Source organism: Bicyclus anynana, chromosome 8, assembly GCF_947172395.1.
Source record: "Bicyclus anynana chromosome 8, ilBicAnyn1.1, whole genome shotgun sequence".
NCBI lineage: Eukaryota > Metazoa > Arthropoda > Insecta > Lepidoptera > Nymphalidae > Bicyclus > Bicyclus anynana.
The window spans coordinates 12,746,325-12,773,900 of record NC_069090.1 but is presented as its reverse complement, the minus strand read 5'-3'; the positions used below and the strand labels follow the sequence as shown (position 1 = coordinate 12,773,900).

The following is a 27,576-nucleotide window of genomic DNA, read 5'->3' as shown; positions in this document are numbered from 1 at the left end:
AGCTATTGAAAATTATTTTAAACTAGCGACCCCTATCCCTACCGCTGCCCTGCAATTGCCCTACCCCTGCCCTGCCCTTTTATAAAAGACTTATAAGCCTCAGTGGCGTCGCATGCTTGGAACAAAATTAGTTGAGGTGTCCAAATAAAGATAAAGGTTAAAGTTGCTTAAAACTTAAAATCTCAATGAGTAATTTGATCTTTTGAGTTTTCCTGAAGCGACTGTACTGACTCTGACTGACTCCATAGGCAAGTATTTTGTTTTTCTGGCAAGCACCAGATTAGGGGAGATTGTGGATTACATTTTACTAATTTCGTTTTCACATGGAAAGGGCACCTGTAGCCCGGGAGTCCTTTCCATGTGCAGTGTAGCTACGTCCCTGGATAATCTTAATCACACCCTATGAAGGTTTTTATATAACATTTACATCTATTCTTTCCAGGCAATCGGAAATCACGAATTCGATGACGGCCCAGAAGGCTTGGCGCCATATCTGCAAGCACTTAATGCGCCGGTCCTAGCAGCTAACATGGATTCTAGCAAGGAGCCCATCTTGCAAGGGTTGTATAAGGGACATGTTATTATAGAACGTAATAACAGGAAGATTGGTATTATTGGAGTTATCACTCCAGACACTAAGGCAAGAACTATTATCTAATACTAATAAATCAAAAATAAATCAAAAGATTTGTAGTAATAGCGCGAGTGACATAGGGTATATAAATTTTATACAGCGCAGTAAATCCTTTTTCGTATTTTGACAGGTTAACACAGTATTGTATCTTCTTGTTTCTTTTTATTTTAGACTTCGTCCTCAGCTGGCAATGTAGAGTTCACCGACCCGCTGGAAGCTGTCAAACGTGAATCGGAAGCACTCAACGCAAAGGGAGTCGATATTATCATAGTACTGTCACATTGCGGTCTTGAGGTTGATAAGTGAGTATTATCTTAATAAAGTTGCAGATCAAGAGGTCTAAGTCCCAGTTGGGGCAAAAATGCCCACCCTAGAATGGACATTACAATGTACCCTAGGATTCTGGGCTACTGATATAGAATTCTATTATGATACTAATAATAGACTTGATAGCCGAATTAATAGTGTAGCCGTGATAGCCCAGTGAATATGAAATCTGCCTCCGATTCCGGAGGGTGTGGGTTCGAATTCGGTCCGGGGCATGCACCTCCAACTTTTTCAGTTATGTGAATTTTAAGAAATTAAATATCACGTGTTTTAAACGGTGAAGGAAAACATCCTGAGGAAACCTGCATACCAGAGAATTTTCCTAATTATCTGCGTGTGTGAAGTCTGCCAATCCGCATTGGGCCAGCGTGGTGGACTTTGGCCTAACCCCTCTCATTCTGAGAGGAGACTCGAGCTCAGCAGTGAGCCGAATATGGGTTGATAATGATACTGGTATGTAAGATGCATTAGGTGTGTATTTTTGACATTGAATAATTGCTACATATTTTCGAAACCTACCTACCTAGTACACTAGCTTATTAAACAGATATCATCATTTTAAACATTATGGCAAATATTCCCATTTCCCTCCAGCGTAAATACTGTGTTGATATTAAAAAAGTTGGGCGTCTTATCACGATGAAGATTGATTTTTATAATTGATTACTAAATTGTAAAAATGTTCCTCGTATCTTGGACTACCTATTAGATATTTAATTAGGTAGATAGGCGTCTATGTTTATGCTAGGCGTCAAGCAAAAAGGTGGCGATTGTAAAATGCAAAGAAAGCCATGTATTTTAGGCCTATATCCAACTGACGACCTCCGTGGCGCAGTGGTGTGCGCGGTGGATTTACAAGACGGAGGTCCTGGGTTCGATCCCCAGCTGGGCCGATTGAGGTTTTCTTAATCAATCCAGGTCTGGCTGGTGGAAGGCTTTGGCCGTGGCTAGTTACCACCCTACCGACAAAGACGTATCGCCAAGCGATTTAGCGTTCCGGTACGATGTCGTGTAGAAACCGAAAGGGGTGTGGATTCCTCCTCCTAACAAGTTAGCCCGCTTCCATTTAGATTGCATCATCACTTACCATCAGGTGATAATGATGATGATGTAAGCAAGGCATTAGTACTCCTGTGGCGTGCACTTCATATATGCAAAAATGCTTTTCCTGCCCAGAGGAAACATTGCGAAACTGTATTGGTGAAGGATGTTTAAATTTTGTGGATACTCTAGTTAATCCTGACCTGCTTTGAAGGAGGAAACGCCCCCCAGCTGCGGGCCAGCGAAAGGAAGAGTCCAGCGCGGGAGGATACTAATATGTCGTCATGAACCAAACATGCCATATTAGCATCCTCCAGACGAATCTAAAAAATGACCATGTGGGGGTACCTACTGTCTAATCCCACCCTCGTAGACACTTCAAAATGAAGCGAAGAGCGCGTCGGGATGTAAAAGTGCATGCACTTTGCGATCCTTTTACATCCCAATAGGACGCAGGTGGCCCCGCTGGGTTTTAGTGGGTATTCTGGTGATCAGTCCCACATACCCGGCCGTAGACTATACAGCTCCAACTGTGGAGTCTCCGGGCGGGATGCGTAATGGCATTTCCATAGCTGGGCACCGTTAATCAAATAGTTAACTTCGTTAATTGTTAATACGCTACAAAAAAAGTTAGCTTCGTTAAACGTTAAAGCGTTACATTTCGAAAGAATTAACGCAAGTTAACGTTAAACGTTAATATGACTGTGTAAAACTATACATTTTTATATCAATGTATGAGATCACCATTGGAAAAATGAGGATGATCTCTGGGGAAAAGTGCCATAATTTGTTTTTTGTTGATTGTATCTATAATTTTAACATAAATATAGTATTATCTTGATTGCTTTGGAAAAATAAACAAATAACCGTTCAGAAAACAGTCATTGTTTTATGTATAGTGTTTAATATTTAAAATGGAAATAAATCAAATCTAATTATACAAGGCTGACTACTGGGTAGGTAATTTACCCAATCTACTTAGTTTTGTTTTTGTTTCACTCGCTGCCACGCGCCGCCCGGCGGCAAATAGTAGGTATTGGATTAGCGATTCACGGACTCCTGCATATTAACGGAAGTTAACGTGTCCGTTAGCATTTATAAAAGTTAACTTAAAAGTTAATCCGTTAATCAAAATGTTAACTTCGTTAATTAACGATTAACAGATTAACGAGTTATTTGCCCAGCTATGCGCATTTCCCAGCGACAAAAAAAAATGACCTGCTTTGACTGACTAATTTTAATTGACAGACTAATCGCCCAGAATGCCGGCAAGTATGTAGACGTCATAGTGGGTGGTCACTCACATTCTCTTCTCTGGAACGGGACAGCGCCAAGTGGAGAAAACGTGGCAGGACCGTACCCTGTTTTTGTTCAATCCTCCGAAAATGAGGAGCATAAGGTAAATATTGGCACAAAAATTTATTCTGATTTATAATTTTAAATTACTGAATTAGAAATGAGGAGATTCGTATACCAAAGTCACTGGTATAGCTCAGCGAGTCGTAAAGCTGAAGTGGTTATGGGCAAGCCATATAGTTTGATAGTTTGAAGAGCTGATGGACGTTGGGGTTCCAAGGTGCTGGAATGGCGACCCCGCACCGGAAAGCGCAGTGTTGAGTGACCCCCCCACTGTGTGGGACGAGGATATCTAGCGGGTTGCAGATAGCCGTTGGATGCTGGCGGCTCGAGACCGTTGTGTTTGAATTCCATGCAAGAGGCCTTCGTCAGTGGACGTCCATCGGCTGATAATGATGAGGATGAATTACTTTATGCCAAAATTATTAACTAGAGTAGGCACTATACGTAGGTACAAATCATACAAAATGGAAAATTGGTATGGTATCTTATAGCGTGCACTTCATAGATGCAAAACTGCATACCGTGAGGATTCAATACAAACCTATGTTGGACCACAGAATACATATTAGGACAAGGAATTTTCCAATTTTTACTTATAGTGCATACCCTAGTTAAAAAGCTTAGGCGCGCCACTGCTTGTACCTATGACTTGCACCCCTAATAAAATACACCTAAGTACATAGGCTACTGAGTGTACTTTTCAAAAATAATAGGAATAGAGAGAGATAATAATAATATTATCTAATTATGTATGACGAGACTAATTTAATTAGTGTTTGTACTTGAATGTTATGACTTTAACTAATACTTTTTTCATAATTTTAAGTGCGTAATAGTTCAAGCTTCAGCGTTCACCAAGTATTTGGGTCACTTGACTGTATCTTTCGACTCTCGCGGCAATTACGTCAAGTGGAACGGCGGACCGATTTTCCTTGACAGAAGCCAACCAGAAGGTAAGCATTTTTGTCTTGCATTTAAGCCTTAATAAAGCTTGGCAAATTCGTTCGTAACACTCCCGAAGGTTCACGCAGGCCGGACGATGTCTCGGCCTTTCCCCCCGTCGCCCGCATATCATGGGAGTGTCATGACTAGCCACACACTCCCTAGGTTCTACGTACGACTATGAGTCGGGCTATGAGATATTGAGATTTCATTTTTTGTCCAAGATAATTATTTTAGTTAAATTCTCATCCCGGAGTTGAGCATTTGATGATGTTACCTTACTGTGCCTCGTAGAGCATCATCAAAAATTAAGTCAAATATTCCATAATGTCGTAGCAGACTAACAGTAGAATTCATAGACGTTGAATGGGAATCCCCAGGGGATCATTCAGCCGCTGAGTGTCGAATTTAACCTCTATAATTTGTTTGAGAATTTGACACTCAGCGGGTGAATGATCCTCTGGGGATTCCCATTCAACGTCTATGAATTCTACTGTTAGTCTACTACTCTACAACGTCTATGAATTCCACTGTTGAAGTAGTTAGAGGTATTTTCCAAAACCAACGGTGCCGATTCCGAAGGTGGACTAAATTCGTATTATATATAAAACCTTCTGCAGAATTCAAAATATATTGTGATCAATGTTATATGTTATATAACTCGATATTTGTTTCAATAAATCGGGAATAGTTTTGACGTATTTTTATTGATTAAATCTATCTTATTAACCGACTTCAAAAAAGGAGTTTCTCAATTCGACGCGTATGATTGCATTTTATGAAATTAAATAACACGTGTCTCAATTGGTGAAGGAAAACATTGTGAGGAAATCTGTATAACTGCAGATAATTTTCTGAATTCTCTAGGTGTGTTAAGTCGGCCAATCCGCAATGAGCCAGCGTAGTGACCTACTGGCCTAACCCCTCTCATTCTGAAAGGAGACTCGTGCTCAACGTGCTCGAGCCGAATATGGGTTGCTAATGATATAACTGAAAGTTGGAGGTGCATGATTTTAAAGGTTAAATTATTGTTAGTACCTAGTGATAAAAATAGGTAGGTACATAATTAAATGTATTGTTTGTGTGTCAGACATGGATATCAAGGCAAAGTTGGCGCCATATGCAGCATTGGTCCAGAGCACTGAACAGGAGGTGATAGGCGAGACTAAGACGACGCTGCGTTTTGAGGACTGTGTGTTCGGAGAGTGTGCTCTTGGCGATGTGTTGGTAGACTCGATGACTGAATATGTAAGTAGTTAAGTACCCACATTTAGCGACTAGTACCTATACTAAAGCCATACTCGATGTGCACAGTTTATCAACAAACAATTTAAGAGTGCAATATGTAATTTGGTGGTTACAAATGGTTCTGGATCTCAGATTCTGGAAAAGTTAGGAGCCTGATATTTGGGTAATTGATATTTCAAAGTGTTAGCTTCGTTATGACTATACAAAATACACAATTTGTAAAACTTTTCTCGATAGTTTATTTTTTTGAAAAATACATGTTTAACTCACATTTTGTTTGTTTGTTTGATTGACCGCGCTAATCTCAGGAACTACTGGTCCGGTTTGAAAATTCTTTCATTGTTAGATAGCCCATTTATCGAGGAAGGCTATATATTATCCCCGTACTCCTACGGGAACGAGAACCACGCGGGTATAACCGCACGGCGTCAGCTAGTGTGGATATAAATGGATTTCCATGTCCCAATTTTCCCACCACCAACTTTCTAATCCAACGAAACTAAAAACACTCTCGATCAAATCATCGATTTTCTCTTTCAGCGCGCCTTCATTTGAGACCCCACTCGATTACATTTGGTAGATTAAATTATAGGCAGAATAAATGGTTATTTACTTTTTTCGCTTTTAGCGGTGGAAAAAAAACTACAGACTTTAAAAGCAATTTTTATTACTGAAATTGTCGAGAAAATTTTAGCGATTAATTAGGAGGATATTTCCTTCAAAATAAGTAAAAAAATAATCGCTTTTTTGTTTGCCCTAAACGTACCCACCAATATTAAGGGCTCATACTTGGTGAAGGTACTCAACAACGTGCAGGTAAGGTACTCAACAACGTGCAGGTATAGTCCTTTATGTTTTTCTGCCGCGCTCGAATAATTGCAAAAATCCCCTCTTCGGTTCCCCTACTATTTTAGATGGCTCAACTGATTTTCATCAAACATGTATAAGAACATTCGAACATCAGTCAACTATAATACAAAAAAATAACTAAATTGAAATCGCTTCATCCATTCGGGAGCTATGGTTCCACAGACAGACTGACACGTCAAACTAATTTCACAGCTAATATTAGTAACAATTAACTTGTTCCGAAATAAATCGGCTTTCTTGAAAAATCGGCTTAGAACTCAGAAAGCTGAATTTTGGATATGATGTGGGGGAAAAGTTTATTTTTCAAGTTTTCCCTTGTGCATTTTCATATTCAAAAACAGAGTTTCGGGATTCCTGACACTTGATCCTCACTTTTTAATTTCAGGCAAAGTCGTTACGACCAGAGCTCCATTACATAGCGTTTATGCAACGTGGAAATATCAGATCTTCAATACCTAGTGGACGTGAGTATACACAATTACACACCTAAATTTTAAAATATAGATATTTATGTCACCGTTTAATTGTAAAATACGTTACTTTATAATCTCACTCGCGATAATTTAATCTGTCGATATATTGTGAACTGAACATACCGTTTACAATTTATCGTGTTATTTTTCGGTATATTATAATCTATCGAAGTGAAACCGTTAAATTGTCAATCAGGATGAATTTATTATAGAGTTACATACATAGATACAGTTATATTACAGCGGGCATAATAAAAATAGTAAAAAATAACAATGGAAAAATTAAAAAAAAAAAGAAAAGAAAAAAAACAAGAGTATAATTTTAATATATTGAAATTATTATATAAGTATAGGTATAAGTAGTAGTAGGTTAGAACATAAAAAATCGGTTGCCCTTACTTAGGTCAGTCTTTAGATTAAATAAATAAATACGTGATGCCACAATTCTTGAAGTATTTTATTTGATTGACGTGTGTTTCATTCCTAACTCTATGGACACTGAATGTTCTGCTGTAAGGCCGAGGGGCAAGTTCGGACAGTTGACGTTTTAAGGTTGCAATTCAGCGGTTTCACTTCGTTAGATTTTAATATACCGAAAAATAACATGTTAAATTGTAATCATCATGTTTAGTTCACAATATATCGACAGATTACAATTTCGCGAGTGAGATTATAAACTAACAATTATTTACAATTTAACGGTAACACTAATACTATTGTTACCGTTAAATTGTAAATAATTGTTTTTGGTAATTTTATATGAAAAATGTTTTTGGTTGCAATTTAACGAGGCAACCTATTTGCAATTTGTCAATGTGAATATGTTCTATCATTTACATCTTATCCCATATATACATAACAGATGGAGATATATATTTCTTATGCCGGATCTTGGACTATTAAAGTAGGTGCCTATACGTCGTATCTAGATAAATACAACGGATGTGGTAGGTACCTTAATTGTTAAAAGACTTTTCAAAACCATTGCAGTAAATCCAGATATCACCTGCCCTGGACAATCTCACAAACACAAACTTTACCTGTTTGTAATATTACATATCTAGCGGACGCCCGCGACTTCGTTCGCGTGAAAATTGACGTAAGCTTTCAACCCCAATTTCACCTCTTTCTAACAAAAATTCAGTAACCTTCATCGTATTATAGTCTCAAATAGTGCCAAGTTTCGTTAAAATTCATTATTAGTTTCAGAGTAATGTGCGGTCAACAAAAATACGGGTAGACAGACAGACAAACAAAAAAAATCGAAAAAAAAATATTTTCGGCTTGGCTTGAATTTTCAAAATATTTTCAATGTACAGAATTTGATCTGTTACAGTTTTATTAATAAGTAGGTATATTATATTATAGAAGATAGATAGATAGATAGATATGAAGTATAGATAAGTTCCTACGCGCTAAAATTCTAGTAGCACTGATTTGCTACACTCCGAACGCAAGAAAATTATAGTAAATATAAAATTTTTTGCCGAACTGCGAATAAAGATAGTATACCCCGCTGGGTTGAACACTAGTGAAACCATACGCCACGTGTTGAGAACTCGAAATTTGGCGCTATGCTATTTCGAAGTTAGTTTTCACTTATCTATAAGTGAAAACTAACTTCGAAATAACTATTTAAACATAAACATTTAACACCTACATATCTATCTACTAAACTAGTTTATTTATTCATCCTTTTATCTTATCAATGTGTTGGTAAGCCAATTCGACGTGAATTTAATATAATTTTGGTGTATATGCCGATGTAGGTAGGTAAATAGTGTAGTCTATACTGACATAGTGGCGCTTTCTTACAAATACTTTAACGCTTGGATGTACCTGTAGTCGATCCAGCATCTCCGCAAAGACCTCAGCACAGACCAAGTTTCCAACTAATCTAAGGCTTTCTCATAGTCCACAAACGCTAAGCAAAGTGGCTGTTTATACTCTTCGATATTCTGTATAACCTGTCGCAGCGTATGTTAGTGGTCTATGGTACTAAAGCCTGCTCGGAAACCGGCTTGTTCGGGAGGCTAGAAGTCGTCAAAACTACGGGGGAGACGATTCGTGATGACTCTCAAGAACAACTTGTAGACATGAATCAACAACGAGATGGGTCTGTAATTTTTCAGTAAGATATTGTCACCTTTTTTGAAGAACAGAACCACCACGATCCTGTGCCATGCCTTAGGTGTTGTGCCCTCGTGAATGACGGAATTGAACAATCGCTGAAGGACCTTAAGTTTAGTTTTCTACCCGCTTTCAGGAGTTCTGCCGTGATTCCGTCTTCTGGTCCCTTGTTGTTCTTAAGTTGTTCGAGGCTGACGTCTGGGATATCTTCGGTATATATTCGGTAGCAATATCCTTAGTAGGTAGGAATCTATAATGAGGTGTGTGAAAGGAAATTGTAATAATTAAGTAAATTGTTATCATGACCACTGGCACAATGATTATCATTACTTTCATGAAGTAGATAGGCTCGCAAGTTAAAATCATCTGTCATGTACTCGTATGTAGAAGCAGACGAAGGTATATGCATGCTATATCAGCCTTGGCGAATTGTAATTAGTGTTTTTAATCTAAAGCGAAACACCAACACTGTCTGTTCAATAACATCGCAAAACGTAAATATCCACAACAATAAGACTTCATTTACATATGACTGACACGTTGTGAGAACCTATCCACCTATTGACAATGGATGTAATTTATTAGACACTATTGCCTCGGTGGTCCAGCCTATGTGGCTTTGAATCCCATGCTGGGTCGGGCAGTGAAATATTTAACTTTTCTTTCTTTCAAGAAATTCTCAGTTAAAACTCTTTTTGGAAATAGCGATAATGACAGATTTTAAATTGTGTATAAATTAGGAGTATGCTAATAGTAAAGCAATTTTGTAAAAGTAACAGGGTATCTGCGATCATTACTTTCGGAGCTACAGGAATTTGAAGGGTCAGATTTGCGGCTGTCCATGGATCCCTGGAAAATGCCCCATAGAAAATGGCTCGAATAAATGACGTCTTAGATTCGCTGATCGTTAGATTTGTATGGGCGTTCAAATGTTATCGTGTGCGTTAATGTTTATGGCTCAAATATTGCAAAATGTCACGTTACATTAAACGTGACATTTTACAGGAAGCTAAAAATTTATGAATTTTTATGTAATTACGATAAAATAATTTTAGTAAATTTCGATTTTTATAATATTACTAGCTGACGCCACGCGGTTTTACCAGCGTGATTTCCGTTACTGTAGAAATACAGGGATAATTAATAGCCTATAGCCTTCCTCGATAAATGGGCTACCTAACACAGAAAGAATTTTTCAAATCGGACCAGTAGTTCCTGAGGTTACCGCGTTCAATCAATCCAAAAAACAAATAAACTCTTAAAAATTCTCGGCTATGCAGGTTTCCTCACGACGTTTTTCCTTTACCGTTTGAAGTAACGGATTATTGCAACAAAAAATTGGAGGTCACCCGGATCGGATTCGAACCTACGCCCTTCGAACCAAAGAATCCAGTGATTATCTGTAATGACTCCTAAAATATTTGTGTAAAATGTAACTGGACCCTTACATGCAACCTTGGAACCATTGCATTCTAATTATAATCTTTACTTGTAGGTATTGTCGATAAGAGCAATATGCTCGTATTTAATTACGTATGATTATGACGAAATATCACGTCTTATGTCTCGCAGACGAATTAAAATAGCAATGACTTTATAATAACGTATAGGGTTAAAATCTTAAAAATAATATTCATTTGTTTCCTTTACTTCTCCTGTAAATGAAAAAATCTATAAAGCTGAAGAGTTTGTTTGATTGAATGCGCTAATCTCAGGAACTACTGATCAGATTTGAAAAGTTCTTTTAGTGTTAGATAGCCCATTTATCGAGGAAGGCTATAGGCTATATATTATCCCCGTGTTCCTACGGGAACGGGAACAACGCGGCTAAAACCGCGCGGCGTCAGCTAGTATATACTATAGTAACTAGGACCCGCTTAAGCTTCGATTTGACTTATGTGCACTTCTTCTCTATTGCCCATTTGCCGGATTAAGGCTTAAATAGCTTACAGGCTAATCCAGGACTATCCCTAACCTTACCCTACCCTACTCCCACCCTACATCTACCCTAACCTTATCCCTACCCTACTCATACCCTAATTTTTCCAATTTTTGTACAGTCGTTCGAAAGTTATGCGGTCACATACATTTCGAAGATCCATTTTTATTAAAGACTAAGCTGACGCCACGCGGTTTCACCCGCGTGGTTCCCGTTCCCGTAGAAATACGGGTTATATAATATATAGCCTATAGCCTTCCTCGATGAATGGGCTTTCTAACACTGAAAGAATTTTTTTTTTTCCTGTTCCTTGTTTTTTCCTTTTCCTGAGATTAGCGCGTTCAATCAAACAAACAAACAAACTCTTCAGCTTTATAATATTAGTATAGATATTATATTATTTATTATAATACTCAAATACAGTTTCTATAGTTAGCAACCCTAGTGAGAGGTTACCTTGAACTTACTTTACGAGTAACTTGACCTCGATTTATTACCTACCTACCTACTACTACTAGTACTGATAGATCTCCAACCTGATGGTCGGATCTTCTCAAGGAAACAGGAGCCTGCACCTTTTAGGCTTCTTCAGTGCCAAATGGCCAGCGACCGTACTAGATTGAGGAGCATTGTATACCGAAAACTGACTCGCCAAGGTGGTCACGATCCTCAATCATCAGGGACCGGCTGGACAAAGAGAGACCTACCTACTATGTCTGGCAGATTTGCTGATCAACTTTTTACTTAAAAACTATTTTTTTCTGTCATTCAGATTCGAAGAAACGTCAGTAGAGACTCCAACATGCCGAGTAAACAACAACTCGTGTCTCGGCGGCTTCCCGAGACTTTACAAGAAGATCGAGTCATTACGTCAGAAGAAACCTAACTCAATACTTCTGAACGCAGGCGACAGTTTCCAGGGCACTTACTGGTACACGCTTCTCAAGTGGAACGTTACCCAGGAGTTTATGAACCTTTTGGAACACGATGCTCATGTGAGTAATCTAAATATTTTTTATTCCCATTTCGTAATCTATCTCAATATAAAACCTTTATGGTTTGAGGTTTTATATTGTTGTTGACCAAAAATGTTATAAATTAAAAAAAAATTGTTTGGTCACGATTTAACTAGGCAACCTATGTGCAATGAGTCAAGGTGACTATTATCTATCATTTACTTTTAATCACAATTGAGTAACAGAAGAGGGTATAAATTTTTAATAACGGATCTTAGACCACTACTATACATTTGTTGGTTGCTACCTTAGGTTGCTCTACCATACTACCTACTTGGTTTAACTAGTGCACCTTAGGTCTTACTTTAACTGCATCCGTAGCGTGGCGTGGAATTACAAGACAGATGATCTGGATTCGTTTCTCGCCTGGACCAGGTCCAGGTCTGGCTCTGGCTGGTGGGAGGCTTCGGTGTAGCTAATTACCACCCTACCGGCAAAGAACGCCAAGCGATTTAGCGTTCCGGTAGGATGTGTAGAAACCGAAAGGGGAGTGGATTTTCATCTTTACTCCTAACAAGTTAATCCGCTTTCATCTTAAATTGCATCATCACTTACCATGAAGTGAGATTTAGTCAAGGGCTATCGTATAAAGAATAAAAAACTTTAACCTTCGAAATATTTATTTCTCCTTCATCATAACGTTATTCCCACTCGTTCAATATTTCCAACAACTTAACAATGTAACGACTCTACACCATTATGCAATTTGCAAAAGGAAGTGTGTGATATTATGTAGGTAGGTACCTACTCAGAACATTCAAAAGTGTATTGTTGAGATCGCATGTCTTTAAATGATTCTCAGGATACATTGGCTCGGTTCGTGTTTTATCGTCTGTATCTTAAACGATCCAAGTAATGGATCAATTTGCTTCTTTATGTACCTGCAGAGCAGTACCTACTTGAAAGAAGTAAATTGATACTAGTCTAACCATCCCGGTTCCTAGCGGCTTACCTTTTAAAAATACGAACATACTCATATTAATTATAATTTATTTTATACACTCGAAATAGGATATAATATTACTACAGCATTTTTACAAACTGTACAATAACCTGTATAAATAACTATAAATAAGGCGTGATAGTCCAGTGGATATGACCTCTGCCTCCGACTCCGGAGAGTGTGGGTTCGAATCCGGTCCGGGGCATGCACCTCCAACTTTTCTGTTGTGTGCATTTTAAGAAAATAAATATCACGTGTCTCAAAGGAATACATCGTGAGGAAACCTGCACACCAACCAGAGAATTTTCGTAACTCTCTGCGTGTGTGAAGTCTGCAAATCCGCATTGGGCCGGCAGCGTGGTGGACTAGCCTAACCCCTCTCATTCTGAGAGGAGACTCGAGCTCAGCAGTGAGCCGAATATGGTTTGATAACGACGTACAATAACCGCCTGCGCGCATGACTAAAATACACATGACCGGGTTGCCTATTACAAAATTTCAGCCTTCGCTACTGGTAGGTAACTAAAGTATGCGCCATCATGGATAAACTTAACTACTACGAAGATTTTTATAAAACTTTTTGTCGTTCTCTTTCCAGGCTATCGGAAATCACGAATTCGATGACGGCCCAGAAGGCTTGGCGCCATATCTGCGAGCACTTAAGGCGCCGGTCCTAGCAGCTAACATGGATTCTAGCAAGGAGCCCGTCTTGCAAGGGTTGTATAAGGGGCATATTATTATAGAACGGAAGAAGAGGAAGATTGGTATTATTGGACTTATCACTCAAGACACTAAGGCAAGATCACAGTAAATTGTTAATATTATAAAGCTGAAGAATTTGTTTGTTTGTACGTGCTAAACTCAGAAACTATTGGTTCGAATTGAAAACTGTTTTTGTGTTGGACAGTTCATTTATCGAGGAAGACTGTAAGCTTATAAGAAAACACTAGGACAAATAAGAGTGGAGCATCAGTGCAAAATGTGACAAAAACTGGAAACAATATTCCTTTTGAGAACTTCTATAGTGTTTTTCAGATAGCATGGGTACGGTGACAGTTCGTTTCACTCTTGAAAGTTTGCCGCGATCTACGATAATAGTACGTATTATGAACGTCATAAGGCAACTGTCACCGTACTCATGCTATCTGAAAAACACTTTAGTAGTGTGTGCGCTTCTAGTAGCAAAATTTTGTATAACGAAGTTGTTCCTCTTGTGTTTTAAAAGTCGGTTAAAGTTTCTCATTACGAAAAACAATAAAAATCGTAAATGTATGTACATAAGTAAAGTTACATACTCGTACGAGTTAAATTTACTTACATATCTAGGTAGATAGATAGGTAGTGGGTAAGTATACTTTCTACAAGACATTTTCTCAATGATCTGATAAGTTCAGATATTATATTAAGATAAATTATGAAACGTGCGTGTAATATCTCTCACTTAAAAATGATAAGAGATCTCAATTAACTTAGTTATGTCACGTTATCTATAAAATGATAACATACCTTACCTTACCTTATCAGCCGATAGACGTCTACTGCTGGACATAGGCCTCTTGCATGGACCTCTAAGCACAACGGTCTCGAGCTGCCAGCATCCTGCAACCCGCTTGATATCCTCGGTGATAAAATGATAACATGTGACAGGTTTATTATTTTAGCTTTACTGATTATTTCTTCTATACTAAGTAAAGCCTGACCAGGAAATTCTTTTACCAATAGAAAGTTACATCTTCATTGAGTAACATAGGCTGTATTTCATCCCCTTCGTCATCAGGAACGGAAACTACGCGAATGAAATCGCGGGGCGTTAGCTAATATTTAGTATGTTCGTTTCCTCATAATTAAGTAAAAACATATATGGCGTATAAAACATTTTTACACCTATTGTTTTACTGAGAAGGTTAGTATAATTATCATAAATTACTAAGTACATTTACTTACTTTATATTCTTTTAATACGAGAAGATAAGACATATAGAAGTACGGTGCAGACAAGGGCGAATATTTTGTTGACGGTAGTCTTTTTACCATTTAATCCTTTATTTATATATATTTTTTATATTTGATAGAATATTACAGTGCTGTATGTTCAATGGAAGGAATTAATACTGACCTTCTTTTATTTTGTTTCGGCTAAACTTCAAGGTACCAGTGGCGTAGTCTGCCTTGGATAAAAATTAATTTGGGCCCAAACAGATTTCTCACTAAAGAAACAAAGTTGCTAGATTTAAATAAATAGGACAGTGACTTCATAATTATGAAGTCCGGGAAAAACAGATTGCTTATTCGACTTTTGTAATTTCTGAAGTGAAATGTAAGCTATACCTATAGGCAGGTTTTCATGGTATTTTTTTCCTGGAAGGACAAGATTCAGTGAAATTACATTTGGCCTTACGTGTGGAAGCAAAAAATAGTATTTTTGCTTCCACACGTAAGGCCCAATCATTTAAAGTATAAATGATACGGGGCCCTCGGACTGTAGTCCTGTAGGACCCCTGTAGTCCAGGGGCCCCGTATTATTGATACGGCGGTAGGTACGCCCCTGGGTAATACTTCTGGCACTCGGAGCTATTTTATTTTATTACTTATTACTATTTCAGCTAGGCTGAGTGCATATTGTACACGCATTGTGAAGACTAATGCAGTAATAATGGACGGGTTCAATAGTCTTCTCGTAAATACAAAATTTCATCCAAATCGTCTCAACTAACGTGTTTCCATAAATATGGATTTATGGAAAACTAGCGGACGCCCGCGACTTAGTCCGCGTGGAATTCGGTTTTTCAAAAATCCCTCGGGAACCATGGATTTTCCGGGATAAAAAGTAAAAGTCTATGAGTTAATCCAGGCTATAATATATCTTAATACCAAATTTCAGCTAATTCGGTTCAGTAGTTGAGGCGTGAAAGAGTAACAAACATTCATATCATCAAAATCATCAGTTTTCGCAAATCTCGGGAAACCATGGATTTTTTCGGGATAGCCTATGTGTTAATCCAGAGTAAAATCTATTTCCTTTCCAAATTTCATCTAAATCGCTTCAGTAGTAGCGGCGTTATAGAGTAACAAACATCCAAACATACATCCAAACATTCATACAAACTTTCGCGTTTTTATTATTAGTAGGAAGTAGGATGATATATTTCCTTATATTTAGGAGTATATAGATTTATGGAAACAGTTGAGACGATTTGGGTATAGCTTAGATTACAACTATGCTTGTTTAGATTTGTTAGTAATCAAATAATGCATTTTATTCTGTAACCTTTTATCTTTTTATTTCAGATTTTGTCCTCAGCTGGCAATGTAGAGTTCACCGACCCGTTGGAAGCTGTCAAACATGAATCGGAAGCACTCAACGAAAAGGGAGTCGATATTATTATAGTACTGTCACATTGCGGTCTTGATGTTGATAAGTAAGTATTATCTTAATAAAGTTGCAGATCAAAAGGTCTCTGGGTCTAAGTCACAGTTGGGGAAAAAAAAATCATTATAGGTAATCGGTTTACTGGGACAATTATCTACAATTTGGTCGGTCGAAATTGTTTAAATCCTCATAAGTGATGCATTATGTGTGTATTTTTTTGCAAATTATTTGCAATATTTACAAATAATGGTTTTTTTTTCGAGTATATCTAACTACCTAGTGCGCTAGTAAATATTAAAGACATCATCATTTAAAAAATGGTTAATTCCCATTCCCCCTTAACGTAAATTACTGTGTTGATATTAAAAACCGGCAAAGTGCGTGTCGGGCCACTCGCAGTGTAGGGTTCCGTAGAAAAAATTACAACTTTAAACCCCTATTTAATGCACAAAAATACCTATCAGACTACCTATCAGCTACTTAATTAGGTAGGTATTATTGTGAGGCGTGAAACAAAAACATGGCGGTAATAAAATACCGAGAAAGTCCAGTGGATATGACCTCCACTTCCGATCCCGGAGTGTGTGTGTTCGGATCCGGTCCGGGGCATGCACCTCCAACTTTGCAGTTGTGTGCATTTTAAGAAATTAAATATCACGTGTATCAAACGGTGAAGGAAAACATCGTGAGGAAACCTGCATACCAGAGAATTTTCTTGATTCTCTGCGAGTGTGAAGTCTGCCAATCCGCATTGGGCCAGCGTGGTAGACTATTGGCCTAACCCCTCTCATTCTGAGAGGAGACTCGAGCTCAGCAGTGAGCCGAATATTGGTTGATAATGATTAATAAAATACAAAAAACGCCATGTATTTTAGCTTTAGCCTATGTCCAACTGTGGACTCCATCGGATGTAAGCAAGGCATTTTGTAAGCAAGGCAGGCAGGTACTTCAGACTCCTGCCCTGCTTTGACTGACTTATTTTAATTGACAGACTAATCGCCCAGAATGCCGGCAAGTATGTAGACATCATAGTGGGCGGTCACTCACATTCTCTACTCTGGAACGGGCCAGCGCCAAGTGGAGAAGACGTGGCAGGGCCGTATCCTGTTTTTGTTCAATCCTCCGCAAATAAGAAGCATAAGGTATTAAATATTGACACAAAACTGTATTCTTATTTATTATTTTTAATTACTTTATGCGCCGGTTGATTTCTAGCGTTTAAAGGCGGTGCTATACCAAATAGGCTCTTAAAGTTTATTTGTTTTTTTTGGCACCACCTTCAAACCGATCAATCTAAAGGACACAAAATGAAAAATAATTTTGTTAAAAATTTTGTTAAATAGATTTTATTTTTCTGACTTAGTGTGTCCCAGCATAATGACAGTAAACGTCACAGTACGGCCAATTTCGTTCGCTTATTTCAGTTATTTTGATTTTAACACTAAATTACTGAACCGATTTTCGTGAAAATTAAATGGGACCAATCTGGAAGTAAACTCTTTCAAACAAAAAATAAATTTTCAAAATCGCTTAATAAGTAAATGACGAAGTCTTGAGGTAACAAACATAATCTCTTCCTTTTTTTTAAGTCGGTAAAAAATAGTAAGAATTGATAATAATAATTGTATATTGTTGCCAATAGACCTGATATAGTGCTAGTCGATCGGTCAGTGAGTCGTGCAATAGTTGTTGATATTACTGTTCCACATGACGAAAATCTGGTTAAAGCCGAAAAGGAAAAACTATCAAACTACTGGACCTTGCTCACAAGATTACCGCCATGTGGAATGTTGAGTCAACTATTATTGTTCCGATAGTTGTTTCAGTCAATGGTCTTATAGCGAAAAGCTTCGACCAACACCTTAAGAAGCTTTCGCTTAACTGTTGGATCAAGAGTCGGATACAGAAGGCAGTGATTCTTGAGACGGCGCGTATTGTGAGGAGGTTCCTCACTCTGGAGCCCTGAACACCGGTTGCTTGGGCACTTAAATGTCCCGCAGCGGGAGGGTTGAATTTTTTTTTATAAGTTTTTAATAGTGTTTTGTATATTTTATGTATAACATTGTTAAAAATTAAAAAAAAAGGAGAAATAAATAAATGACAGTCTACTTAAACATGACAAAAAATTCATGTTTGTGTGATATTACCTCTGTTGACTATTACTACTTAACAAATTTACCACATTTTTTTATATTATTTTAAGGTCGTGATAGTCCAAGCTTCAGCATATACCAAGTATATGGGCAACTTGATCGTCTATTTCGACTATCGCGGCAATTTCGTCAAGTGGGAAGGCGGGCCGATATTCCTTGACAGAAACGAACCAGAAGGTAAGCATTTTTGCCTTGCATTTAAGCAGTGGCGTAGCCTGGAGCGGCCCTGTATCAAAATTAGTTCGGGGCCCAGGGTAATAGACTTTTACAAAAAAAAAATGATTGGTTAAAATAAATATGACAGTAACTTAACCAATTTTTTATTGTAGGAAGCACAAGATTACTAATTTTTGTCTTGGTAGCAAACACTCTAGTGCTTCAGCTTCGTTTTATTAGTTAATTTATAATAAAAATCCTGCTTTTAAATTCATTTTTATAATAAAAACCTTTATTACATTTTAGATTTTTTTTTTATTCTTTACAAGTTAGCCCTTGACTACAATCTCACCTGATGTAAGTGATGATGCAGTTTAAGATGGAAGCGGGCTAACTTGTTAAGAGGAGGATGAAAATCCATACCCCCTTTCGGTTTCTACACGGCATCGTACCGGAACGCTAAATCTCTTGGCGGTACGTCTTTGCCGGTAGGGTGGTAACTAGCCACGGCCGAAGCCTCCCACCAGCCAGACCTGGACAAATTAAGAAAATCTCAATCTGCTCAGCCGGGGATCGAACCCAGGACCTCCGTCTTGTAAATCCACCGCGCATACCACTGCGCCACGGAGTCCGTCAAAATAATATTACTATACTAACTGACGCCGCGCGGTTTCACCAGCGTAGTTCCAGTTCTCGTAGAAATACGGGAATAATTTGTAGCCTATAGCCTTCCTTGATAAATGGGCTATCTAACATTGAAAGAATTTTTCAAATCGGACCAGTAGTTCCTGAGATTAGCGCATTCAACCAAACAAACTCTTCAGCTTTATAATATTAAAATAGATTAAGGTAAAATTTTATTCCATGAAATTAAGGCATTGCTAATAACAAATGAATTTTGATCTTCAGAGAACACTCGAAGATTTTATCAGATGAGTGTAGAAGATATGGAAAAAGAAGTACTTAATCATTCCAATTTTGGTATTCCATCTATTTTTGTAATATAGATAGATGATCATTTGATGCTAAATTAATTTAGGTTACAAATTTAGGTATATCTGTAAATAATTTTAAATAAATAATCATTAATAGGTATCATTAGAGGTATTTTATTTACCGAAACCAACGGCTCCGATTCCGAAGGTTGACTAAATTCCATATTTTAAAAAAATTAAAGATTCAAATAACCGCTTCCTCTCTTCATCCATTTCCATTTTCAGCGTGGGGAACAATCTACAGAATGTTTATTACTTCAGCTTCTTAAATCGAGATCGTCAAATAGTAGATTGGTATACAAGGGGCTAAAAAGACCCATTATATACGAGGTATTTTTAGGCGCTTAAATAGAAACCGAGTTTATAATGGGTTTAGCCCCACGTGTTACACTCTGCTTTTCACTACGATTGCGAGAAAATAAAATAGTTTAGTACAATATTCAATGATTTATTTTAATTGAAAATTAAATAAACAAAGTCTACAATTTTGGATATTAAGGTAGATGCTTTTACTCAGTAACATAATTTCCGACTACTGTGAAGATGAATAATAAGTATGTAAGACAAGCGTGGGAGATAATAGTTTAAAAAACTCCTTTCGTAAGTGAATCCATTCGTTGTTGTTTTCTCCACTTATAAAATTTTTCGTAGGTAAGTACCTATTTAAGTAAATGCGTCTGGACTTTGATGGTAACAGATTGAAAATTTCATCCATCTCCAAATTAGGATCACCATTCTCACTGATAAAGACAATAATAACAATTATTGTTGAAAAATATGTAAGTTACGGTCACAAATTGACAATGAATTTCTGAAATAAATCAAGTGTGTATTATTCACGTCAATTGTTTTTTAAATTCTCGCTTTTAAATTTTATTTTTTTCACATGAGAAAGAGGCAAAGGTATTACACCGTAAAGGATGTCCCAAGTCTTCAAATCTCGCTCTATTCGCAACTCAATAAAAATTAAATAAAAAAATAAACGTATTTCATAGACAAGAACGCTGCATTTCATTCCAATTTAAAGTTTTTTATTTATTTTTCAAAACAATCAGTGCCTTACCTATAATGATTCTATTTTCAAATAAAACCTCCTCCGTTTTATAGTAGGCTAGTACTTGGCTAGTACTCGTAACAGACAAGAATTAAAAAAACAAAATTACTTTAGCCCCTAGAGGCTAATATGCTTGTTTAGCCCCGCTGTGGAGTGGTAATATGACAGTGTTTTTGAGCAAGAGTAGTGAAAAATATGTTTTTAGTTAATTTGGGATTATCTCCTTCAATAACATAATAAAATAATACCAACATAATAAAATAATATAATAAAATAATACCAACTTTTTGTAAGTTTTCCAAATTTCCCATTCACTTATCATTAACAACCCATGTTTCGGCTCATTGTTAAGCACGAGCCTCCACTCAGAATGAGAGGGGATAGGCTAATTCCACCACTCTGGCCAAATGCGGATTGGCAGACTTCGTACACCTAGATAATTAAGAAAATTCTCATGTATGCTCACAATGTTTTTCCTTCACCGTTTGTGACACGTGATATTTATTTTAAATGCACATAACTGAAAAGTTGGAGGTGCATGATTACAGGTTAGGTTATTATATTGGTATCTAGTGATAAAAAGATAAATAATTGTATTGTTTGTCAGATTTGGACATCAAGGCGAGGTTAGCGCCATATGCAGCATTGGTCCACAGCGCTGAACAGCAGGTGATAGGCGAGAGTAAGAAGACGCTGCATTTCGAGGATTGTGTGTTCGGAGAGTGTGCTCTTGGCGATCTATTGGTAGATGCGTTGAGTGAATATGTAAGTACCCACACTTTGCAAAGTCCGGCCGCTCAGTAATTGCGTTTCTGATACATGTCGTTGTTAATGTCAATGGGACATTTCATCATCATCATCATATCAGCCGATGGACGTCCACTGCAGGACATAGGCCTTTTGTAGGGACTTCCAAACATCACGATATTGAGCCATCTGCATCCAGCGAATCCCTGCGACTCGCTTGATGTCGTCAGTCCACCTGGTGGGGGGTCGGCCAACACTGCGCTTACTAGTGCGGGGTCGCCATTCCAGCACTTTGGGACCCCAACGTCCATCGGCTCTTCGAACTATGTGCCCCGCCCATTGCCACTTCAGCTTCGCAACTCGTTGAGCTATGTCTGTGACTTTGGTTCTTCTGCTATGGGACATTTAAATATCTTTTATTAACATTAATAACGAGTAATAATAATATTTAAAATATGATAACTATGCCAACTTACAATAAACGTATTAATTTAGGCCTAAAATTATTAACAATGTATTAATTAACAAACATAGAAAGGTGACATTGACAGGTGTCACAAATGCAATTTCTGAGCGGTCGGACTTTATATCTTCTAAAGCGATGTGGCACTGTTTACTACAAACAATTCAAAAACTAGGAGTATACTTAAATAACTAGTCATTCCACAGCTAATAATTATTATAATACGCTAATAAAGAGTACAAGAAATATTCGAATAGAAAAAAGTTGACTATCCTTGAATTTTATACAAACTTATATAAAATAAGTTGCTTATTGCTCTACAGTCGGAAAAATCAGCTTAGATATGCAAATGAACCGAATGAAATGAAAGCTGGATTTTGGATACATAGTGGGAGGAAAGCTTAATTTCAAATACTTGACCAAGATTTCCCATGTGCATTTTCCATGCATTTTCCGCCATCTTGAAAAAAGGGTTGAATTCAGTTTTTTTTACAGTATTACTGGACTATTAGGTAGACAGTCAAAAACAGAATTCGGGGTTCCTGACACTAGATACCAACTTTTTAATTTCAGGCAAAGTCGTTACGACCAGAGCTCCATTACATAGCGTTTATGCAACGTGGAAATATCAAATCTACAATACCTAGTGGACGTGAGTATACACAATTACACACCTATATTGTAAAATATACGTGTGTAATATTTTTTATACATATACAAATTTCAATAGGCGTATTTTTTATTTACATACTGGTGTTTAAAATAGAATAGAAATAATCTATTTGTTAGCACAACACAATAACTTCAGAATACATTTATACCTACTTATCTTAAAATTATTTAACGATAACCCTAGAAATATTGTGTTGTGTCAATTGGACCTGAGTCTGCTAATATTTTTGTGAGTATATTTACGAAATATATTAATTGATTATAAAACACGGCTACAACTCACGTGATACTTATTATTAATGAACCGTCGGAGAGTGTAACGGAACCTTCACTCCCCACCACTCAACCCCTCTCCCTGCGCGCGATGCGAGCAGCTGCGCATCGCGCACCCGCTTCGCAGTTTGGATCGTTCCGCGTTGCAAGAACCAGCTCATGAATAAGGGCCCCGTATGGGTTCTAAACTACTCCGACCTAATAACACGTGAGTTTTAGCCGTGTTTCATAATCAGTTAATATGAATAACACTCAAGATAGTTTAAATTCTAAAATTTACGAAATATTTTGTTTTTTTTTTTACAGAAATAACAAAAGGCGTAACGTTCGAGTTGTTGCCCTTCAACGATCGTGTGGAAGTGTTCGAGCTACAGGGCAAGGACATTCTCCTGGCACTAGAAAGAGGCGTCTCCAATGCGTGGGCCTTCGACCCTTTCAAAGGGCCTTTTGTGCTGCAAGTTTCAGGTTTGACCTTATTTATTTATGCCCAACCGCCACATACTGGACGAGTGGCCAGGGACGAGTGTTAAGATATGGCAAATATTTTAAAAAACGAGCACACGAAAGTCAAAGCAATTTGAAAATACTCTTATTTCCAATTGACCTTTATTGATACAACTAGCGGACCCGCTCAAGCTTCGCTTTGACTTATTAATTTATTTATTTGCACTTCTTCCCTATCCCTACCTTACACTACCCTACTACTACCCCTACCCCTACCCCTACCCTACCCTACCCCTACCTCTACTCTACCCCTACCCTACCCTACAACTACCCTACTGCTACCCTACCCCTACCCTATCCCTATACCATAAACCTACCCTACCACTATCCTACCCTACCCCTACCCTACCCCTACCCTACCCCTACCCTACCGCTACGCTACCCCTACCCTATCCCTATACCATACCCCTACCCTACCACTACCCTACCCTAGGATTTAGGGGTTTGAAAAATAGATGTTGGCCGATTCTTAGACCTACTGAATATGCACAAAAAATTTCATCAAAATCGGTCAAGCCGTTTCGGAGGAGTATGGCAACGAAAACTGTGACACGAGAATTTTATATATTAGATGTTATTCTACTTACGATTCCTATTATCAGATTTTTTAATTAGTATTCTGTGCAGTTGCAGTACTTATGGTTTGGGGGAACCCACAGGGGAAGATTGTTTAGGGCATCAAGGTACGAGTGGCGTGGGAACTGAGAAATAGCGAGGGAAACAGGCAGAGACGCGTGTGGACACGTTACTCGGCCTGCCGCTAGTCCTACCTACCGCGAATATTTGCACGAGTAGAACATGTATAGAGAGATAGAGCAATATTGCGGCAGTACGAGCGGCAGCGCGAGGAGTATTGTGTGGCATTAGATAAATCTCTCTTATCATCAAACTTCGATTATGAAATAAAAAATATCTTATTGGCATAGATCACGTCTATATTACAATGAACGAAATGAAGTAGATTATGAAACGGTTGCTTATTAGGAGCTATTAAAAGATAAATGCATTTTATAATAGTCAAAGAACTCTCTATAAAACACTCGTGTTGCTAGTATAAAATGCACTCATCATGTGTTTTAGTAATCCTCTTATTAGAACCTTTTCATAATTTACTATTTAATCCCAGTAAAAGCGATGCTCCATTAGTGCATTGCTTAACGCTGCGATGTTTTCCCTATATTTTAAACTAGCTGACGCTGCGCGGTTTCACCAGCGTGGTTCCCTTCCTCGATAAATGGGCTATTAAACACTAAAATAATTTTTAATTTGGACCAGTAGTTTCTGAGATTAGCGCGTTCAATCAAACAAACAAATAAACTCTTCAGCTTTATAATATTAGTATAGATGACATGCCACATTAAAGAGTTGCAAGTGTTGTAAAGCGGAGCTTCGTTGCGACGACGCACAGTGTTTCATTTGTTGCGATCCATTGTTGAGTTTCAAACTGACTGGGTGTGTGTCTTCCTCTTGCCATGTGACGTCGTACGTACTACGCAACAAAGTAAGCGTAATGTGTATATGTCAATAATGCGTTGATCCGTTGCGATGATGCGACGCAACGTACTAATGAGGCATAGATAAATCTAAAAACAAAAATTTTTAAATTGCTTTCGAGTATTTTATAAATTTGTAAACAAACATTTTCTTATTGGTTCCCAGGTCTCCAAGTCACATACAATGTGTCGCTGCCCGAAGGTCAGCGTGTGACGTCAGCATACGTCGGCAACAGTAGGGACTCCAATGTCGCACTGGACCCTTCAATTTACTATCATGTGACCGCGCCTGCTTATTTGGCTGACGGTGGCGACGGGTTTACGGTAAAAATTCATACGATAAACTTTCTAGATGAATTTTGCTAATTGCTAAGGTAGCATTATAAGATGTACCTGCAGGACAAGTTTTCATCTTCCTCATATACCTACCCAAATATGTCCACCAGCTCTCGGTCATCAGCTTTGCCAGCGAACGATCGGCGAGGTTACGGCGCGCGGATAGCTTGTTTGGAGGCGAGGCGTTTCCGTTACGTGTCCGAGGCGTAGTAATGGTGCTTTGACCTTTAAATGTACTTAAAATGTAATGTATCGACAAAATATATTGTCTGTTATCTGTATTTTTCTCGCGGACGAAGACGCAGGTGTTTGCACTGTAGACCGGTATAAATAATTTTTAAATTTTCAACAGTGCATTGTTGAGAAATTCCGCGTTTTGTGTAAAACTGAATAAACGCAAAAATTAAAGGGACTCGCGAGCTCATACAAAATAATATTAGCTATAAAACACGTTCCTAAACCATTAACCGGTAATGGTTTTGTTCCAGATGTTCAAAGAAGGAAAGAAGAACGTCGACGTGGTCGGTCGTGATCAGAAAGTTCTAGAAACATACATCGAGAAGCATTCACCTATAGACGTATCCACGGACGGACGAATTGTCATTAACTATTAGATTATATTGTACAGTACATATCAATAGACTGTTTTTCATTTTTATAGTACAATGTTCGTGTTTTTAAATAAATAATTTATTTGAAACATTTTATTAACCACCTGTTCATGTACTTGGTAATAAGATACAGTTTCAAGATCTAGACATATTGATAGACATAATAGCTAAGTGTTCGTAAATATCTCTATTATCCTTAATTTGGCTATGTAGATAAACCATATTTTTTTACAATCCTTGACTACAATCTCACCTGATGGTAAGTGATGATGTACTCTATGGACGCGGTCTAACTTATTAGGAGGAGGATGAAAATCCCCTTTCAGTTTCTACACGACATCGTTACTGGAACGCTAAATCGCTTGGCAGTACGTCTTTGTCGATGTGAATAATAATATGTTGCTGTCTTAAAAGCTTATCTTATTATCGTGGCTGCAGCTCGTGCAAGTGTCGGTGAAGTCATTGTCAAGGTAGGACGAGGTATAAATGAACATTAAGTCCTTACAATGATAAAATCATCATCATATGTCAGCCGATGGACGTCCACTGCAGGACATAGGCCTTTTGTAGGGACTTCCAAACATCACGGTACTGAGCCGCCTGCATGCAGCGAATACCTGCAACTCGCTTGGTGTCGTCAGTCCACCTGGTGGGAGGTCGACTAACAATGCGCTTTCTGGTGCGGTGCCGCCATTCCACCACCTTAGGGCCCCCAACGGCCATCGGCTCTTCAAACTATGTGCTCCGCCCATGGCCACTTCAGCTTCGCGACTCGCCTTGACTCACGTTGAGCTATGTCGGTGACATTAGTTCTTCAGCGGATCTCCTCATTTCTGATTCGATCACGCAGAGATACTCCTAGCATAGCTCGTTCCATCGTCCGCTGTGTGACTCTGAGCTTTCTGATGAGGCCCATATTTAGCGATCAAGTCTCGGAACCATAGCATAGTCATCACTGGCAACACGCCAGTGTTATTATAGTAGGTACATTAAACAAACTTTATAGCTACAACGAAAATAATATACCTAATATGTAGTTACGTGATATTTAAACGAATGTTAAATTATCTCTTTGTGACTCATACAAATATAATAATAATGTGACAAATGTTTTATTCGTATTATCACAGAATTTTCAAAACAAAAAACAGTTAAATTAAGCACGTCCTGCGATTAGTAGAATCCAGGATGTAAACTTTTGCGATAAGTTCTTGAAGTCTATAAGGGGTTTAAGCACCATTTTCCCCAACTGCGAGAATTTTTACTGAAAATTTCTTTGAAGAAAGAAAAACCTCAATGTTTCATTCAGGACTTGAACACGTGATCTCATGATGCGAAGTCACATTATGACGAGGCAGATTTTTCCTATTATCCCTAAGAAAAAATTAAATATGCTTTATACTTATAGAAGTGACTTAACTTCAGCGTGAAATACATTTCTTTTACGATTGAAGATAGGGGAGATAAGTTATACTTTATCTACTCTTACATGATCTGTGGTGCAATTAATTATAATTTTATTGAGTCATCTTCTTACAAAAATATTACATAATATTAAGAATGTAGAAGACGAAAGTCTTGTTGCCAATGATGACCTACGGATCCGAGACTTGGTCGCTAACTATATTGGCCTTATTAGAAAGCTTAAAGTCAACCAGCGGGCGATTGAGTGAGCTATGCTTGGAGTTTCTCTGCGTGATCGAATTAGAAATGAGAAGCTCCGCAGATGAACCGAAGTTACTGACATAGCTCAGCGAGTCGCGAAGCTGAAGTGGCAAAGGGTAAGCTACATAGTTCGAAGAGCCGAAGGACGTTGGGGGTCTCAAG

The 27,576-nt window shown here is 37.9% G+C and overlaps 1 protein-coding gene across 1 annotated transcript in view; it reads left to right on the top strand.

Moving 5' to 3' along the window:
* Nucleotides 1-25,845, top strand: part of LOC112053124 (apyrase) — a 31,480-nt gene extending 5,635 nt beyond the window's left edge. Inside the window, exons 2-11 of the mRNA XM_052883104.1 lie at nucleotides 11,736-11,958; nucleotides 13,521-13,718; nucleotides 16,211-16,341; nucleotides 17,284-17,434; nucleotides 18,496-18,622; nucleotides 21,258-21,415; nucleotides 22,434-22,512; nucleotides 23,112-23,270; nucleotides 24,969-25,126; nucleotides 25,627-25,845. Coding sequence (XP_052739064.1) covers nucleotides 11,736-11,958; nucleotides 13,521-13,718; nucleotides 16,211-16,341; nucleotides 17,284-17,434; nucleotides 18,496-18,622; nucleotides 21,258-21,415; nucleotides 22,434-22,512; nucleotides 23,112-23,270; nucleotides 24,969-25,126; nucleotides 25,627-25,752 — 1,510 coding nt within the window. The 3' untranslated portion in view covers nucleotides 25,753-25,845. The remainder of the gene's footprint in view (nucleotides 1-11,735; nucleotides 11,959-13,520; nucleotides 13,719-16,210; nucleotides 16,342-17,283; nucleotides 17,435-18,495; nucleotides 18,623-21,257; nucleotides 21,416-22,433; nucleotides 22,513-23,111; nucleotides 23,271-24,968; nucleotides 25,127-25,626) is intronic.
* Nucleotides 25,846-27,576: the final 1,731 nt, after the last annotated feature.